Genomic DNA, 18,395 nt, shown 5'->3' with positions numbered 1-18,395 from the left:
GATGATGCAGAATTCTTGTGAAACAATCACTATAATTATGGTAAATGCCTTAAATGCTTTTGAAAACTAATTGTTTCCATTGCAGCCTGTTCAAAGTAGTTGGGATATGGTGCCAAAATGTTGGAGAATGTAGATCCAAGTTAAAAACTTTTTTGTATACTTTATATTAATTAATTAATCTGTAGATTGGCTACCCTCTCCCAACAGTTAGTGGAATTCAGTATCAACTTTTATTTCATCTAAGCAACAGCTGAATGGGGTGCAAGCTCCTGAGGATGCAGGTTGCTGAAACATCACCATCCTTTTTATAATCAATTTAGGATCTTCAGCTTGTAGGTAGCATTCATTATTGGAAATCTAGCAATAAATATCAAAATAGAGGCCATAGCTGGAGGATAACTGGGTTGAAAGGGTGATAGTATAGTTTTTGACTGGTGAGCAATAAGGGGTTGGCCAAGAAGACAGGATGTACATTGTTGTAGGAAGTGATCTCATTTAGAATTTGGACTGAGTTTGCCAGATACCAAACAAACACATAGCTAAAAAGTTTGTTGAATCATTTGAGGGTTGATTAGGAAATATCACATAAATGACTTTGCATTATGTAAACAGATTTATTATAAATATACATTTTACTTCCAAAATGTGTACAGGAATACAAAACTCTACACAGTGATACCAGATAGGCTTCATTCATAGGTAGTTATCACACAGCATCAGTACAGTCCCTATCATGCAAACTTTATCATTCACTTTATAAATAACATCACACTAACCCTTCAACAACAAATGTGCTATATATATAATATTTGTTGGTTTGTATCTACAGCATCATTATATTTGTAGTTGTTGAATCTTATTTTTCTGTCATCACAGATCACAGCAGAATAACAACAGTATTTATATTTCACTGACATTCATTATGAATTATGAAGAAAGCTGCTAGTCCTCTGAAACATTTTAAGGAGTGGTCTACAACAGGTCATCTAACACCACACTGCACATCAGTACCTCGTTAGCTTACCAGCATGAAGAACATTACTAGATCACCATTTCAGAAGTGAATATCACTAAACATATCATCTGAACTACCCAGTCAAGTCCCTTCTAGTCCCTCTCTTTGTGATATCTGGTGTGCCTCACATTACCACAGCTCAGCCAGACCTGTAACAGTACACTACTGAACTGGGAAGCACACTCGTTTGCTAACTGTGATGCACGTTATCATTGACAATAATAGTAGCAACACTATTGGTTGTATTAATTAGTATTATTCAATGGCACTGTAAGGTAGTTAGTTGCCTGTAGTATTAGTATTTGGCTACCAGCAGTAGTGGCTGAATCCTGAGTAATACAAGCTACTAAACAGTAATGAATGAAATGGTATGAAAATCTGTTCGGACCTAAGTAACCTGATTTGTATAACATTTTCATCAATTGTTTCCAAACTAGGGAAAATATATTGGTAATGATATACAAGAAAAGGGCTTGACAATCATTGATTATGTAAAAAAAAAAATATTCAGCAAATATCATATCTAGCAGTGCAGTGCTGCAGCAGTACTTGTAAAAATTCAGATTAGGTGTGAAGCTGAAAATATAAATATGCTTTGGATCTGTGTAATAATTATTGACAGTTCATACGTATTTCTCTCAGTATTCAGTTCCATAAATTCTATAATCCACTTTCCATTTGTATGCTTGGAAAAAAAAATCCTTAAACTACATGCCACGCTAAAAATGGAATGCAATATAAAGAGGCTAGTCAGTCATTTTAAATACTGAAAACAGATTTTTTTTTTTTTTTTACTTTCTAGTGCACGTGTATTTATTCATCTAATATTAACAAGCCTAAATTAAATTAATAGAAAGATATTTGAGCATTACCAGCACAATATATATAGGTTTATACCTGGTACTTTTGTGGCTGTGATCACAAATTTATCAACCTGTAGTACATCACAGGAATCAAAACATGACAAATCAGTTGCAAGTCACTCATGGTCCCCAAGTCCCAACTGCTGTTTGTCAGTAATTCCTTTTCAAGCAAATCCTCCACTAAAACCATGCATCTTTTGGACATATTCATAATTTGGGAAAAAAAAAAGTTCTTCAGTTTGGTCAATAGAAGGCACTTGTGTACAATAACACTTATTCATCATCATAATCATCATCCTCTTCTTCATCTTCATCTATGGGAGCCAACTCAACTGTTCCTTTGTGTGAATCGTGCTTTACTGACCCACTACTTGAGGAAGACAATTCTTTTGTGATCTAAAGAAGAGAACAATATTGATGTTAATGTCATTTACTACTTATAGGACTAGTAGTGTAAAACATATGGATATGCTGTATGGGTGGACACATTGTGAATCTATGGGGATGTATGTGTGCAGTGGTTGCAGAAGAAAACTGCACAGAAAATGTAAGAAAAATCTATGCATACAAGTGTGTTGATTATGATTAATCTTGGGTACCACTGCCTAGCTGGCAGGAGGCATTCATTGTATGCAAGGTAACTACCAAACACACTGCATGAGCCATTAAATCACTGGCATCTTCAGTACTTGCAGAGGTGGCAATGTGAGTATCTCTGCTGCTAACCACTTAATTGTCTTGTTTCTGCCATTTTAGCTTTTTTGGAGAACTCTACTGGCCATAACAAGGGGATACAAATGAAGGCAAAGTTTATGCTTAGACCAAATGAGTTAAGTAGTATGTCATGTGTATAGAGTGGGCTTATACAAAAGCCACACACATCATTGTAGTATGTCATGTGTATGGAATGGGCTTGTGGAAAAGCCACATACATCACTGACTCCTTGTTACTGTTGGACTAAGTACCAATTCAGTCTTCATCCCATTATTACAGCCATAGGAAGATTTCTCAGAAAGTTAAAATGACAGAAACAACAGTGCTCGAGCAGTAAGGAGCAGGGATGCTTACACTGCCACTTGTGTAAGCACTGAGGATATGAGTGAGTGTATGGCATGTCTAGTGTGTTCAGTGGTTGCTATATGTATAAGGAATACTTCCACCCAATGTGGTGGAAGGTGACCAAGCACTCTTACCTTTTTTATGTGTACAGTAACCATGGAAAGTTACAAGACAATATACCCTCTAGCCTCCTTTATAAAAGTTTGTAATAAATGGGTATATCCATTATTGTACTGTAACTTGTGGGTGATTGTCATACACAGGCAGCTCTTAGAAAACAGGCTGTTGCTTGCCTCTGTAAATCATGTGCTGTCATATTGAGCCTGCCACTTTTTACTTTGACTTTGAGGATGATGGGAAAGAAGACTGAAGAGGAGAAAGATGAATTCTCATCTTGAAGGTGAGGCTGGAAGGAAATATTGGACCATGTGTGCTACCTAACCCTTTCACTGCAATATGAAACAATTAACAATACCAGAAGTAATGCATGATATCTTTTTAAGTGTCTACATGAAAGAAGGGGATTAAAATAATAGATTTTGCAATTTCTATTGAATTTAAAGATTGGAGGTGGCTGTGAAACAAATAAAGATGTGTCAGTCCTTAATAATTATGGAAAGATGTACCAAATGGCAGTCAAAGGGTTAAAAAATGTTTGTGTTCTACCACCCAGCTAAATTAACCTTGTGCCCTAGTTTCTGGACATGTGGGTGAGCTTGTCCGAGTCTGAGGATTGTTGACAACCATAAGCAAGTGTAGTCTTCCTTGAGGTCCAGAAAATGGGCAGGAAGTTGAATTTGGCTGGGTGGTAGATCACATGCTTTTTTTTTGAGTAGCACAATAACTGCTGGCTTGCTCTGGGCACACACTCCAATATTCCCTTACAGTCAGTGAATGCTTCATATAAGACAAGAATTTGATTCTTTTCCTCCTGAATCATCTCCTTTCCCATCATCCTGAAAGTCAAAGTAAGAAGTGGCCGGTTCAATATGACAACATATGATTTACAGTGGGTTCTAGTGATTATACAGTGGGTCTGTGAGTGATTAACATGTGCATCTATTATAAACTCTCATAAATGAGACTACAGGCTGTCTTGTCTCATAATTTAATACGGATACAGTACAACTGTACTGTACCAGAGAGAGAGAGAGAGAGAGAGAGAGAGAGAGAGAGAGAGAGAGAGAGAGAGAGAGAGAGAGAGAGAGAGAGAGAGAGAGAGAGAGAGAGAGAGAGAGAGAGAAACCGTGATGGCAGAATAGGTGTGTGTGGCTGTGTTTTAAGAGTGACCTCCAGACCCAAGAGCTGTCAGTCAACCTGCCTCAGTTGATGGAAGTACTATTCTTCCAAGCAGTGTTAAAAGACAATAGTAGCTTGCTGCTCTGTGTATTATACTGCCCCCCCCCCCCCAATTCACAGATGCCATGCCTGATGTGACTCAACTGTACACACATCAAGCTAAAGTGGCTGCCAATGTCTGGAGGGGCACACTCCCTGCACCACTTGTGTTGTGAAGTGAAGTGAAGTGATGTGTGTGTGTGTGTGTGTGTGTGTGTGTGTGTGTGTGTGTGTGTGTGTGTGTGTGAGAGAGAGAGAGAGAGAGAGAGAGAGAGAGAGAGAGAGAGAGAGAGAGAGAGAGAGAGAGAGAGAGAGAGAGAGAGAGAGAGAGAGAGAGAGAGAATGTACACAATAAATATGAACTTTACATTATTCATCCAATCAAACAGAATAAATGTGAATGTAAAGTGCCCACCTGTGATAATAATGCTTTCATAAAAGATAAATGAAAGGTCTGGAAGATCCTCCTAAATAAAAAAACAACAGAGCATGGCCTGCAAGTTAACTAAAAGACATCATTGCACTAACTCTTCCTAACACCTGCAAAACATTAACCCTAAAGCCTGTGATGATGTATATACAAGAGAATTGTCCTTTACTGCATTTATACTGAGGTGTCATCAACGGACCTGAGCAGCATCTGGTGGGAGTGCTGCACTGAACCAGCCCAGATGGTCGGCGTGCTGCAACAGTGGACACACAATGGACGTCTCTACTACTAGCACATACTCACAGGTGCGGGGCTCCTGCAGGTACACTGCCATGGAACTTGGGCTGTAACATGTTCATTCTTTTTAACATGGCATGACTGCAACATTTAACACATTTGTTTACAAGAGGAGTCATTCACTTTACCAGGGTGGCATCAAATGCTGATACTGGTAAATTAATGTATTAATTAACTAATTAATTAATGTAGTAATGTATTCTGACTAGCTGGAAATAAGCAATGCAATTCAGAACACTGCATTAGACTCACCTGTTGGATTCCTTACACTTCAACTTCACCTCCACCTGCCGTGGTGTGCCGGTGACATCACAAGTTGTGCCACCTGAGTAGAAGTGGGACACCTGCCTCTTGCCTGGCTTGTAGGACTTTTCTGGATTCTGAAACATATTTTGCCAAGTTTTTTATTTATTTATTTATTTATCTATGTACTTTTTTGTATGTAAGAGAGGCATTGGGCAAGGGCAAATACATCATAGCAAGTGATCATGCTCCCATTCAAATAGTCAAACCTGTCTCCTTACCTGTGTAATCCACTTCTTGTGGTTCTCCATATTGAAGTAACCCAAGAGGATTGAAGTTCTGGTGCCGTCCTGCTCCTCATGGTACTGCTCCACCTTGCGGCCATGGCAGAACTCATACTTCCACCACCTGCTACCCTGCAGCATGATGCAATGCCACATCAGTATTGCTGCAGTATGACCTTGAATTTTCGGTCAACAATTTCAAAGAAATAAAATGTACTTATTCAATGAGAAGGTTTATATTCTTAAAATGCTTTTTAGTTCTAGTGATTGCAATAGCAGTAATGGTACTCATTGCAATTAAAATATCTCATTCCATTTTGAGCTCTACAAGCTTTATCTTGGGCACCTTAATGTCTGAATGAAGACTAAATGAAGACTGATGGATTCCAGTGATCCTATAACTTAAACTTCAATTAAAAAATACTTGATAAGTATTATACCACAATGCTATTTAATAAAAAGAACTGAACACCACATCTATCTTTTAATTTAATCCTAACTACATTGACACTAAATGGTTTTTCTTCACTTATTCCACAACTGCTTCTATCTATTCACCTATTCTAGCTGTACTCACATCCTACAGACAGCAGCAAAAAAAAAAAAAAAAAAAAAAAAAAAAAGCTAGAAGTACAAGCAAATATTCCAATTGTGGGGGTCATCATGCATTCCACTCACCCCATGAAGGCAGTAATCTCCATTCAGGAAGTCCTCTACTAGCTTCTGGTCAATAGCTGGCTGTGGCGAAAAGAGGGGCACTCGAGGCCGTCGCTCAGAGGTGGAAGAGGAAGAGGAGGAGGTAGTAGTAGTGGTATCTTCCTTTTCATCATCAAGAACCTTCAGTTTGACAGAACCACTGGAAGTGTCACCAGCCAGCTGTGGGGAACATGTAGAGTGTTTGGAATTCACTACAAATACAGTTGTTGCTATGAATTTTTGGGGTAAAACACCTTGACTACATCACCAGCAAATGCATTTCTACAGTTACACCACCAGACCTAAAACAACTGCTTATTGCACATTAAATAAAAGTATTTAAGTATATCTATTTCCAGGGCCTGACATTCCTATGAAACTCCAGAAAAATGTTCATGAGTTAAAAGTAATAACTGACCAAATGAAGTACAGATATCCTACATTCCCTGAAAATCATAGCTCACATAATAATAACAATTCACATAATAATTATACTGTCTGTCCTGCACTGGACACATACACATTCAAACATTCCAAAGACTAAGTGAAAATCTGACAGACTGATGACAGAAATATTAGTAGTTAAAAAAAGTTCACACTGATGCAGCATTAGTACAAACTTGTCATTCTCTATAGAGTATCACAGTTTTACTACATGATATAATCAAACATGTTGGCAAGCTTGAAAACTAGCAAATCTGACAGGAGGGATAGCCAATATTTAATAAAGTTATTGCTATGTATCTAAATAGTATTCTACTCAGAACATATTTATCTAGTTACTCATTTAGAGATCTGTCCAGCCAATCAAGTGCAAGGGACTGAGCCTACTTGCTGGGCTTGCTTTACACAAAAAAGTATATGCATATATACATCAGAAATTACAAGAAAAGAAAATATTTAGTGCATAGGTATTTTAAGGGGATCGTCTGCAGAAATCCTTAAAAATGAAAAATTTTTAATGATTTTACATTGTCATGTACACTTATTAATTATTATAACTGTAATCATATTTTGGGTTATTTGAGCCATGTTTTCTTCCTTGAAATCATGGAGAAAACTTATTTCTTGTACTGTAATAATTTTTTAAGGTTTTGATGAAAGTACACAACCAGCATGGGGCACCTGGACACAGAGCACTCACTACTGTCCTCCCTCAGTACTGCTGTGATCTACTGACATCCCATACATAACAAAAATTGTCCTTTATTCTTTAGATATCAATAAATGTCTTGCCCACATATATTTCTAAGTTTCTTTAGCTAAGGCAAAGGTTTCCAAGGCCTCCATCTAATAATCTGATCTGCATGCCTCCCCTCCTCCCACAGCCTCGCTGCACAAGACTTTCTTCTTTCTCTCACCCCTATTCTGTTCACCTCTCTAATACTAGAGTTCACCAGTATTCTCAATCATTCATCCTTTTCCCTGGTAAACTCTGGAACTCCCTGCCTGCTTCTGTTTTTCCACCTTCCTATGACTTGAATTTCTTCAAAAGGGATGTTTCAAGACAATTATCCTTCAATTTTCGACTACTGCTTTGGACCCTTTTATGGGACTGGCATTTCAGTGGACATTTTTTTTATTGGATTTTTGTTGCCCTTGGCCAGTGTCCCTCCTACATATAAAAAAAAAGTCATGCACTGCCTCATTGATCAGAAAATGAGCATGATCACATCCTTTATGATTGTCATATTTTACAGCAAAGGTGAGCATACTGAATAATTTGAATTTTCTAAAAAAATAAATAAATTGTTGCAGAAGATCCCCTTAACTCAATTTGCTTATGACACAGCTGTGCCTGTGTTTAACAGTAACATGCTCAATAAACACTCAGTAGTTACTGGTACCTATGCTGCCTTCCATTTTTTCCCTGCACATTCCCACTCACTATTGCGTCACTGGATCGCAGCTTCAGACTCTCAGCTTCAATTTGCAGCAGGTTGCGTGGTCTCTTGGGGCTGCCCTCCATGGGAATGCAGTGCAGGTAGGTCTGGGGAAGTTCCCGGGACCTGAAGAAAAGTGACAGTTATATTGGACCGTCTTCTAGGGATGAAGGATATGCACTTAGATGTAATGAGCATTAATAAATTATAAAACTGTAAACATGGAAGTGCCAAGATAGTGTAGAGAATCAGTACCATTCAATAAACAGGTCTGTCTTTCTATGAACAATATGTGCTGACTCTTGAAATTTGCTCATTTGCAGGTAATGCTGCATATGTCAATAAGTAAAGTAATTAGATTTTTCACGGGTTGGCTAGGGTAACTATGCCTTCCTGTACACTTACTCATATCACCTGCACTTGGCCACACCTCCATACAGTAGTGAATAATAATATTTCCATTACTTTATTATTCTTTTAATAATAAACTTTCTAGAAGCAGCACATGTTTATTTTGTTTAGTTTTAGTTAAATAGGGACATTTTAAGGTGTTTTGAAGAGGGCAGGAAAATATCCACAGATATTTGAAATCTGCAAGGGTCTCTGTTACCTAACTTTAAAGATTTCAAGGGACAACAGTAGTAATAGTTATATGTATTGGGATAGCATCAGCTTATGTTACGTTAGTTAAAACAGTAACAAAAACTGAGAAAAGTGCCATTTGTCTTTCATAACCTTTGCTGGCTTGATTGGAATCCTACACTGGTATCCATATTGGCTGTAATTAAAAAAAATCATCACCAAGATTTGCTCACATTAAATTGTCTTAAGCTCCTCTCAAGCTCACTTACGTAAAAAAATGTAACACTTAATTTTCCATCAACAGAACCTTTTAAGAATCAATTCAGTAATGACAAAGGAATAGCTAATAAATTTTTTCTCCAATCATTTCCAACCTAGCAAACCTGAAAATCCTGTTAGAGAGATTTTCAGGACAATACAAATAATACAAAGATAATACAGGACAACACAATTTAAGCTGAAATCTTGGACATTTCAACTCCCTAAACACACACCTGTACAAAGGATGCTGGCAGAGGATAGGGGAGAGAATGACAATCTCATACTCGCAACTGTATATCTCCTTGATGCTATAAATGTCGTGCTGGCCCTCCTCATAGCACACAAAGAGCACATGACTGGTCCGTGGCTGGCCAGTCACGTCACAGATGGAGCCGTGTGTGTAGTTCACCATGAAGTACGGTGTGTCCAGCCCCTCAATCTTAGTGGTAGGAATGTTGGCACTGACAGGAATCTCTTGAGTTGAGGTTTTTGCTTGCTCACCTGAAGATGCACGGCAGGATTAAGGTTTGTATTCTAAAACTTTTCTTTGGCATCTTATCTTGACTACTTTTATTCAACAGGTTCTTGTGGGAGTCATTAGTGTTCTCAAGGGTGTTTTCATGATTCCTGCAATAACTTAACAAGGATTCTGTACTGTCAATTGGAGAAAGACTGCCATGAGAGCTTGAATAGATAATAGCATAACAGTTAAGCATTATGGTTAATCAAAAAGTGTTCTACCTTAATTTCATGTTATCTTAACACAATTTAACAAAAAAATGAAAAATAATAAATCAGCTGATGTCAATATATGTCTGAGCTCTACATATGGCAGTCACTGTGTGGGTTAAAGACTTCATCCACACATTAGGAATATTGTGACAGAGAAAAGAAAAGCAAAGAAGAAAACAATTAAACCAGAACATGGAAATAAACTGAAATAAAGCTAATAATTAAAACTAAGAAATATGTAGTAACAGAAACACTAACAAATAAGATGAAAACAAATACTACAACACCATAATGATGAATGAGAGAGAGAGAGAGAGAGAGAGAGAGAGAGAGAGAGAGAGAGAGAGAGAGAGAGAGAGAGAGAGAGAGAGGAGAGAGAGAGAGAGAGAGAGAGAGAGAGAGAGAGAGAGAGAGAGAGAGAGAGAGAGAGAGAGAGAGAGAGAGAGAGAGAGAGAGAGAGAAATCCACACACTACCTACTGAGAGAGGCGAGACTTTTCTCCGTGATGATTCCCAGAGTGAACTCCAGCAGACGTGTGGTCTTGCCTTCCCGCTCTTCCCGGTACTGCTTGATGTAGCGGCCATGACACAACTCATAGGTCCAGTACCGGTCAAGCTGCGGTGACAAAGACCCAGTAAAACCTCCCTAAACTGAACCCAAATAAACTGAATATCATATAACCTGAAGGCTCTTATCAACCTCCTAAGCCAATCTGCCCAATTCCACTCCATCCCCAATCACACCAGAGCCAACAGCCAACATCTTTGACTCAGACTCTGAGTGACAAGCAAAAGTACACTAGTAGCACAGTGCATAATGTTATGTTAGCTCTTATGTGACCAGTGTGTTGTGTACAGTTAAGTGAGCTCAAGTGAACTGTAGTTATGTAATAAGTGAACTCTTAAGTGACCATTTAGTGCACAGTGTAGAGTGTGTAATAACAAAATATGCTGTAAATATCTATCTTGAGGCTTATAATGTGCTAAAAAAAATAGGCTGTAAATAGCAACAAACATACAGGTTTATGTACACAGAAACCGGCCAAAAATGTGTATTGTTGGTTAGACCGAACATTTGGCCACCTTGTCCCGTGTAGTTCAGTTTATGGAGGTTTTACTGTAAGAGTTTTCAGTGTTTTCAACATTCTGAGTTTTGTGCTATGACTTTGGAAGAAAGTAAGTGCAAAACTCAAGAGGGTACTGTACACCCAAAACATTTTACAAATTAACAACTTATGGACAGGTGACTGGAACCTAACTCGTTTGTTACACTCATTCAGCTGTCTAGCTAAGATCCCAATGAAGAATTACAACTTGTGATACTTATTTCTGCTGCCTAATAATTACATACAGCCACTCCACTTTCCCTTCCAAAGGAAAATTACACTCACTTGGGTTGACCAGCTAAGATTTACATAGATACACTCAAACAGTTCATGAGACTTTGGCACATGGCAATTCAGTACATTAGTGGCATGGTGAGTCAAGTGCCAGCAGTTGTAACCAAAACTGTGGTGGAGGAAGAGACTCACCCGCAGGTTACAGGACTGCTGCTTGAACAGAGGCATCAGTAGCGCTAAGGGGCTCGGACCTTTGTAGAATTCCTGCTTGTTCTGTCAAAGATAAACAAGTATGGAGAGGATGTTTGTCCTATCTCGTCATGTTTCAGGCATTTCACTTCAATATGTTTTTTAATGTAAGATGAGCACTGGCCTACGGCAACAAAAACAATGGGAAAGAAGGGCCACTAAGGTGCCACTTCCTAAAAAAAGGTCTAAAGGATCATCCACAGTTGGAGGATAAGTGTCTTGTAACCTCCTTCTTGAAAGTCATAAGAAGGAAATGCAAAGGAAGGTACACAATCAAAAGTAATGTAATACAGTATGCTGATTGATTGATAGATATGGAGAAATAAAAATGTAAAGGCAATTTGTTTTTTTTTTCTTTTTCCAGGTAAGGAGATTCATAATCCTCTTATCAATCAAATACTTGTACTTGTCCTGAACACTTACATTGTTGTCTCCATACTTGATGGGCACCAGACACTCATATCTCTCATTCATGGAGCTCATCATCACCAGCTTCTCGTAATCGGGTGAATCCTGAGAGAAGAAGTGTGAGCAATGACATGTGTTCCAGATACACCTTCCAAGGGCACTATGATAATGGAACAGAATTCTATCAAAGTTTCAACCATTACATGCAGCTGTCACCATTCCCAAGTTTTCTATATGACCATTTGGAGTATTTCAATCCTTAACTTCTAATGCTGGAAATTAAGAGAGTCAATGGAAAAGAATTTTAAAGATTATCTGCCATGACCATCTCAAGACCTGCAGTGTGGGCTGCACAAATATTGGAGAAAAAATGTAGCAGTCTTCTTAATTTTCCATAAACAGAACCTTCTAACAATCAATCTGGCAAAATGATACACCTAGATTTCACTACAGCTGGGTACAAAGGAGTTCAGTTGTGTACTAAATTAAACCAATAAATTTATGTTGTTGTTTAGGGCCGCGACAACCCTTGGGATCCTATGTGCCCTGGTATCGTCTTGTGAGGTTATCACTGGTGGGACAGCTGGCCTGTCTTCTTGAGGAAGGCACTGGTGAAGCAGATGACAGCATATTGTCAAGTGGGGTGAACACCAGCTGCTAACAGCAGGGTGGGCAGGTCGAAGGTAATCACGTCGTGAATAAGTTAAGTGCGTTGTGCAACACGATGGGGATGGAAGCATGGACACTGCAGCATCAAGTGTTCGACACCGGAAACAGCGAGGTTCAGGGAACAGACGTAAACGGTGTAGGCGAGCTGTGAGTCTTGTGACAATGAATTAATAAGCCTAATGCCTTCAGTGTGCAGAACTCCTTTATCCACAGAGTACCTAGCACCCCAGGACCCCTTCACCCTATTTCCCATCCCCCAGACACTCACCAGCAGGCCCGAATCCCCGCCAGCCCAGTTGAGTCTGAACATGATGGCATCGTCCAAGCCCTTGATCTGGTTGGCGGCCAGGACTGTCGGGGCAAGGGCGGCCACACACAGCAGCAGTCTGAGGGATCCACGGGCCGTGGCAAGCCAGGCACGACAGGAGCCTCCCTTGGGCCCCTCCATTGTTTACCTCGCCATCACTCACTCACCATCTAAGGACCGTCTTCACTTCCAAATGGTACTATCATTGCCTACTTGTATTGTCAGCGATTATATGTAATAATGAAATATCTATTAATGATATTTCAGATGTATAATAGGGTTCAAATAAATCTCTTAACCACTCCATGTGATGATTATGAGAGATACACACATCACCAAAAAAAATAGCAGCACTACTCTTATCATGCAATTAAAATAGGCTAATAGTCCAAAAAATAGCTGAATAGTCCTGATCTATATTTACAGTGTAATTGAAGATCTATATGAATGCTTTGGTTCCTGTGTAACAATTAAAGAGAAAACAGTCCCGGGTATAGGTCGATGAGCGGCAGCGAGTCCTGGAGTGACACGAAGCGGTAACGTGACGTCACTCGGCACTTCATCAGGAGTGCGGCAGGGAAGGGGAACCACGGTCACCCTTTGACCCTTCTGACTGATAATGAGACTATGAAACTTGTTGCTTAATTTTAGTTACTCTTCATAACTTTGTCGATCATTAGTAAAACCAGACACTCAAAGGCTGAACAGCCCAGCCACTCGTTACGCGGTCACTGGTATTTCATAATTAAGTAAACTCCAAATTCGTACCTGAGCTTGAGTATAGTAATAACAATGAATGCTAAGGGTTGAAAGAATGCTTATACCCATAACATCCTTATACCTTTCGCTTTACCGCGCATATTACTGTAATAAGTAAACCACCAACTATACTAAACAAGCATAGATCATTGTCATTATTGCAACCGTCATTACCAAGTTTTTGATAAGAAAACATGAATCTGAATTTTTCTCCCCACTAAATATATTTTCATTACATTAATATACCACAGGAAGTATAATGGTATTAGAACATCATTAATGTGTACCGTTTCATCATTCTTAGCAAGTATAATGCATTATGTGTATTATTAAAACCACCAGCTAGAATTTCACGTTAAATTTAGTGCGTCATTAGTGTTTCATTGAATTTCTATGTAGTATCTCAGTGGGGCCATAGTATGCTGGCGGTCATTATTTGTGGCCTGCTGGAGGTGAGGTGGTGGTGATGTTGCTCTGTAAACGTTGCGTCATGTTCCTATGTAGTAGTGATGTGAACAAACAGGTGTGTGTGTGTGTGTGTGTGTGTGTGTGTGATGATCACGTGGCGCCCGCAGGGAGATAACATTCAGGTTATAGGAGGAGGAGGAATATATGGACAACTTATAATGTATCCATCATAACCCTTTAAAATTTTGTATTAATTCATGAAAACAAACTATGAGGAGAGTCAACCATCATTATTCTCTCTCTCTCTCTCTCTCTCTCTCGTCCATCAGCAGTCTGACGGTCATTATACACATTTGCAGATAAGAACACAAGGGAAGCTGCGAGAAGTCAGCAAGTCTACACATGAGTCCTATAGCAATACATTATCATATCTTCGAACTCTAAACTTCTCAAAAAGGCTTCGTGATAGATAACAGAGAGAGAGAGAGAGAGAGAGAGAGAGAGAGAGAGAGAGAGAGAGAGAGAGAGAGAGAGAGAGAGAGAGAGAGAGAGAGAGAGAGAGAGAGAGAGAGAGAGAGAGAGAGAGAGAGAGAGAGAGAGGCGAATGTAATTACACACAAAAAACAGGCCACAGAAAGGATACAAACAAGCAACACAAATACACCTCTCATTTATTAACACACAGCATCTTCATATAATAGCTCTTAAGAAAATATTATTGTGTTTGGATCACAGACTTGTTGATTACGTGGGAGACACAGGCAGAAGACAGCCCTGCGTTCAACAGAAAAAGTGTTCGCCGGAAGATCGCGTTCTGGGATCACTATTTTGACACACTCTGGGCTCTCATCAAGACTATTTTCAAAGACCACAGAGATAAAGAGTCATGTTCTCAAGGATGTTTTTCCTACTGGCGATGTAGAATTCTTGTCAAAGTATCACTAAAATCATGAAAACACCCTTGAAAACCTTGGAAACATCTGGAAGAGGATAAAAAAAAAAAAAAAAAAAAAAAAAAAAAAAAAAAAAGTCGAGATAAGGTGCCCGGATGTTTGAAAATGGTTCCAGAGTCAATCAAGTCACGTCTCCCTGCTTCCTCCAGCGCCGGGGTTGGCTGAGGCGAGCGGTGGGCGAACTGTTTGCTTGGTGGACGCAGGGAAGGGCGTGAGGGCAAGGCCAGCGGGGAAGACACGAGCTGTCGCCTTTATGACACATCAATAGTAATAATAATAATAATAATAATAATAATAATAATAATAATAATAATAATAATAATAATAATAATAATAAATCTTACATTCACTGAATAATCCTTTATGATGTTTTCTTTATATTTTGTGACTGTAATATTTTTTTAGGGTAATTTGAACTTGAAAACATTACACATAGAATTACTAACAAAAGAACGATACAGTTAATGCTTCCTGAAGTAATATTTGATTTCCTGTCTTTTTTTTTTTTTTTTTTATTCTTCCCAACGCGATGATGTGAAGTTCTGAATTAACAGCAAGAGTGGAGGGAACATGAAAAGGGTAGCACACACACACACACACACACACACACACACACACACACACACACACACACACACACACACACACACTCTTTGGTCTGTTCTTTAAATCCATGATATTCTCTTATCCTAACCCTACACCAACCCTTCAAACAATACGTACCTTGCACCTCAATACTCATTATAACATCCTACACACACACTCCCTAGTATCAAACATTCCACACACACTCCAACACAGTCCCGTCATGCGATCCTGTTGTGACGCCCTCCTCGCTTCCTTTTATCCCTCGCACCTTTTTGGCTCCTCTGGCAAAGCTTAAGTCTAGTATTCGCATTTTTACCCTTGCTGTTCCTTATCCACTCGTCCTTGTCTGCATCTTTCCCTGTCCCTTGGTATCTTCAAATAATACTAAACAGTCTACAGTTCTCTTTACCGCCCACAGTTTCGAGTCTACTACATTTACTGGCTGCAGTGCATTTACATTGCATTGCTTCGTTTACTCTTTTCAAGTGCAGCGGTGTTTACCCTGTCTAATGAGTGTTCCGTCCCTATCGCCATACTTGACTGACCCTAATCTGTATCTGATGTATCTAAGCCTAACCTAACTAAATTAAGGTTTCCGTGCATGCTTCTTCGCGCTTCATTATACAGCGTTCGGTTTAGCGATTATTCAACTTGTCTGATATCACCGAGGCGTCTCTCTCTCTCTCTCTTACACACACACACACACACACACACACACACACACTACTGGTGACCTTTAAGCCTGGTTGGTCTACATACATCCACGATTAAATATTACTATTATATACATGAAGTAATGGACTCGCAAACGGTACGGAACACAAATCTGCACGTGCGTGACTCGTACTAAACAAATGTAGCCAGAACTGCGTGTAGTGCATTGACATAGCTGGCGAGTGTGCGTGTTTGTCGTCGGCAACGCAACGTGTATACAGAATTACAATAGGTACAGTCGTCCCAAGAAGTGATGTCATATTTCATGAAATGTGTAAAAAAAAAAAAAAAAAAAAAATACTGAACTTGATCTATCTAGACTCTTGTTCTTTGCTGAGCTCGTAAATAAACAATAATTCATATATCGATTTCTATCTCATCCACTGGATTTCGTGACATCACTACTGGAGAAGCTGTACATGTGAACCATCTCTGCATTTTGGTAACTACTTCGGCCTCAAGATTATACTACGTACACCAGTGGTCAGAAGGCAACTTGTCACGTTCCCCTCCGCTGTTTTCTGCGTTCTCTCTCAATTTCAAGTTCCCTGGTCAGCTGACTTTTTTTTCACATTTTCTAAGGAGACTGTCAACAGATCTGTCCTCCGTCTATCATATTGTTAGTTGACATATGATTATATCGACACTTCTCTCACTCGCCGTCGCAATGATGCATCTCTTACTACTACCAGGATTTCCATAGTTACTGCTCCTAACTTGCGAACTGCATGGCTTCTCTACCACGGCCACGGTGCACAACTTTCTAAATCTAAAATATGTATACCGGTCCGAAACGAGGTTACGGAAGAAAAAAAAAAAAAAAAAAAAAAAAAAAAAAAAAAAAAAAAAAAAAAAAAAACTGAGGCAAGCAGTTCACTGACTTCTGTCCATGACTGTACTTCTCATGCTTATTTTACGTCACTCCTTCACTCCTTGAGTCTACCATAAGCTCTGCCCACTTGTCTCTCGGTTTCTCCTAACGTCATATACGAGTATATAATCCATCTTGTGTTAGTAAAAAAAATAAACATCTTATCCTGTCAACAGTCATGTACTATATAGTCGCAACTCACGCCAGTGCATGTATAGCATCCATCATTTGTTACAGACATACATAACCAGTTTCATCTTCCGTGAAAAACCGTAGGTAGTCGCATTTCTTGTTAGTTATATATAGTCACGTTACAATCATAAGTATAATTTCATCTCTTAAAAACAATACACACGCCATCTGTTGTGAAAACATTAGAAATATAAGCGTATATCATAACGTTTAAGTAGAACATTAACATTTACTTATGAAATATCAGGGATCCGAGTTTTGGAACGCTCTGGGCCCCTCATCAGGACTATTTCCAAAGGCCATAGAGATGATTAGTCAGATCCTCATCGAGTTTTCTTTTCTTCCACTGATGGTGCAGAATCCCTGGTGAAGTATCATTAGAATACTGAAAACCCCCATTATCTTCCATGGCCTGTTAAAAGTAGTCGCGATAGGCGGCGAAATGCTTTTGAATGTTGTTCCTGGATGTACGTACAACTAGAGATAAAAGTGAAACCATAGATTTTAAACCATTTCCAGTAATATATGTGGAAATATGAACCAAGAATTAAATTGTTCTGAGCTGCATGGGTTTTAAGCAACGAGTCAACAGCTATATGACACTAGGTTGTCGTTATCAGACAAACGATTCTAACCGTGGAAAAATTGACGATGTTATGAAAGTGTAAGAGTTTCCAGATGCTTAATCTTGACTGAATGATTCACACCATTATTGGGAAACGTTGTAGAGTCTCATTACGACTATTTTCGAAGGCCACAGAGACCTCACGGGTGTCTTGTTTCTTCAACTGATGACGCAGAATTCTTGTTAAGCTGTTACTAGAGAACATCCTTGAACACCCAAGTAACCTTCACCAGAGCCTGTCAAAATCAGCCGAGATAAGACGCCGGAACGTGTGAGAAGAGTCCTTAGTTTTGATTCGAGGGATGTCATTGTGATACGGTTACGGTGCGCTGCTGTGCCGTCTGCCATCCCAGTCCCAAAAGGTTTTCTGGCACGCCTAATCATACATTTCGCCGGCTCACTCCCTCAACTCACTCTTATCGCCCCTTACCCGCCGACCTAGAACTGTTCCCGCCTGAGATATGATCAGCTGAACCAGCGTACAACATTCACTCGTTCTACACGCAGGGACTGTTGCAAAGTTGCTTCAGGTCCGTGTTCAGAAACGCTTTGGTCTCTCATCGGGACTATTTTCAAAAGCCACACAAGAGATTAACCTGTTTCAATAACTGTTTTTTTTTTCTATTAAT

General features: G+C 39.2%; 1 protein-coding gene across 3 annotated transcripts; it reads right to left on the bottom strand.

Annotated features, from left to right (window-relative positions):
- Nucleotides 1-600: 600 nt before the first annotated feature.
- Nucleotides 601-12,845, bottom strand: LOC135109196 (endoplasmic reticulum lectin 1-like). 3 transcript variants are annotated; one of them, XR_010272606.1, is made up of 11 exons: nt 12,618-12,845; nt 11,696-11,785; nt 11,216-11,296; nt 10,164-10,299; nt 9,186-9,453; nt 8,115-8,235; nt 6,209-6,406; nt 5,528-5,662; nt 5,256-5,383; nt 4,906-5,066; nt 601-2,274 (listed from the first exon to the last, which is right to left on the bottom strand). XR_010272606.1 is itself a non-coding variant. In XM_064020369.1 (11 exons), the coding sequence occupies exons 1-11, from the start codon at nt 12,795-12,797 to the stop codon at nt 2,152-2,154; spliced, it is 1,605 nt and encodes a 534-aa protein (XP_063876439.1). In that variant the 5' UTR covers nt 12,798-12,845; the 3' UTR covers nt 601-2,151. The 3 variants fall into 3 exon arrangements, 2 of the variants coding, with proteins under 2 accessions (XP_063876439.1, XP_063876442.1); XM_064020369.1 differs by having other exon boundaries at nt 4,906-5,050; XM_064020372.1 differs by lacking the exon at nt 601-2,274 and having other exon boundaries at nt 4,903-5,066.
- Nucleotides 12,846-18,395: the final 5,550 nt, after the last annotated feature.

Source organism: Scylla paramamosain, chromosome 18, assembly GCF_035594125.1.
Source record: "Scylla paramamosain isolate STU-SP2022 chromosome 18, ASM3559412v1, whole genome shotgun sequence".
NCBI classification, from domain to species: domain Eukaryota; kingdom Metazoa; phylum Arthropoda; class Malacostraca; order Decapoda; family Portunidae; genus Scylla; species Scylla paramamosain.
Note: the sequence above shows the minus strand (reverse complement) of the source record. Positions and strands in the feature narration are given on the sequence as shown.

What these genes read in the sequence shown, in the direction of transcription:
- LOC135109196 (XM_064020369.1), bottom strand. Translation starts at nt 12,797, where the DNA reads ATGGAGGGGCCCAAGGGAGGCTCCTGTCGTGCCTGGCTTGCCACGGCC. An exon ending in GAAAAGTCTCGCCTCTCTCA is followed by an intron (nt 9,454 to 10,163) that starts GTAGGTAGTGTG and finishes GTGCATCTTCAG; the next exon opens with GTGAGCAAGCAAAAACCTCA. An exon ending in TCCCACCAGATGCTGCTCAG is followed by an intron (nt 2,275 to 4,905) that starts GTCCGTTGATGA and finishes TCTCTTCTTTAG; the next exon opens with ATCACAAAAGAATTGTCTTC.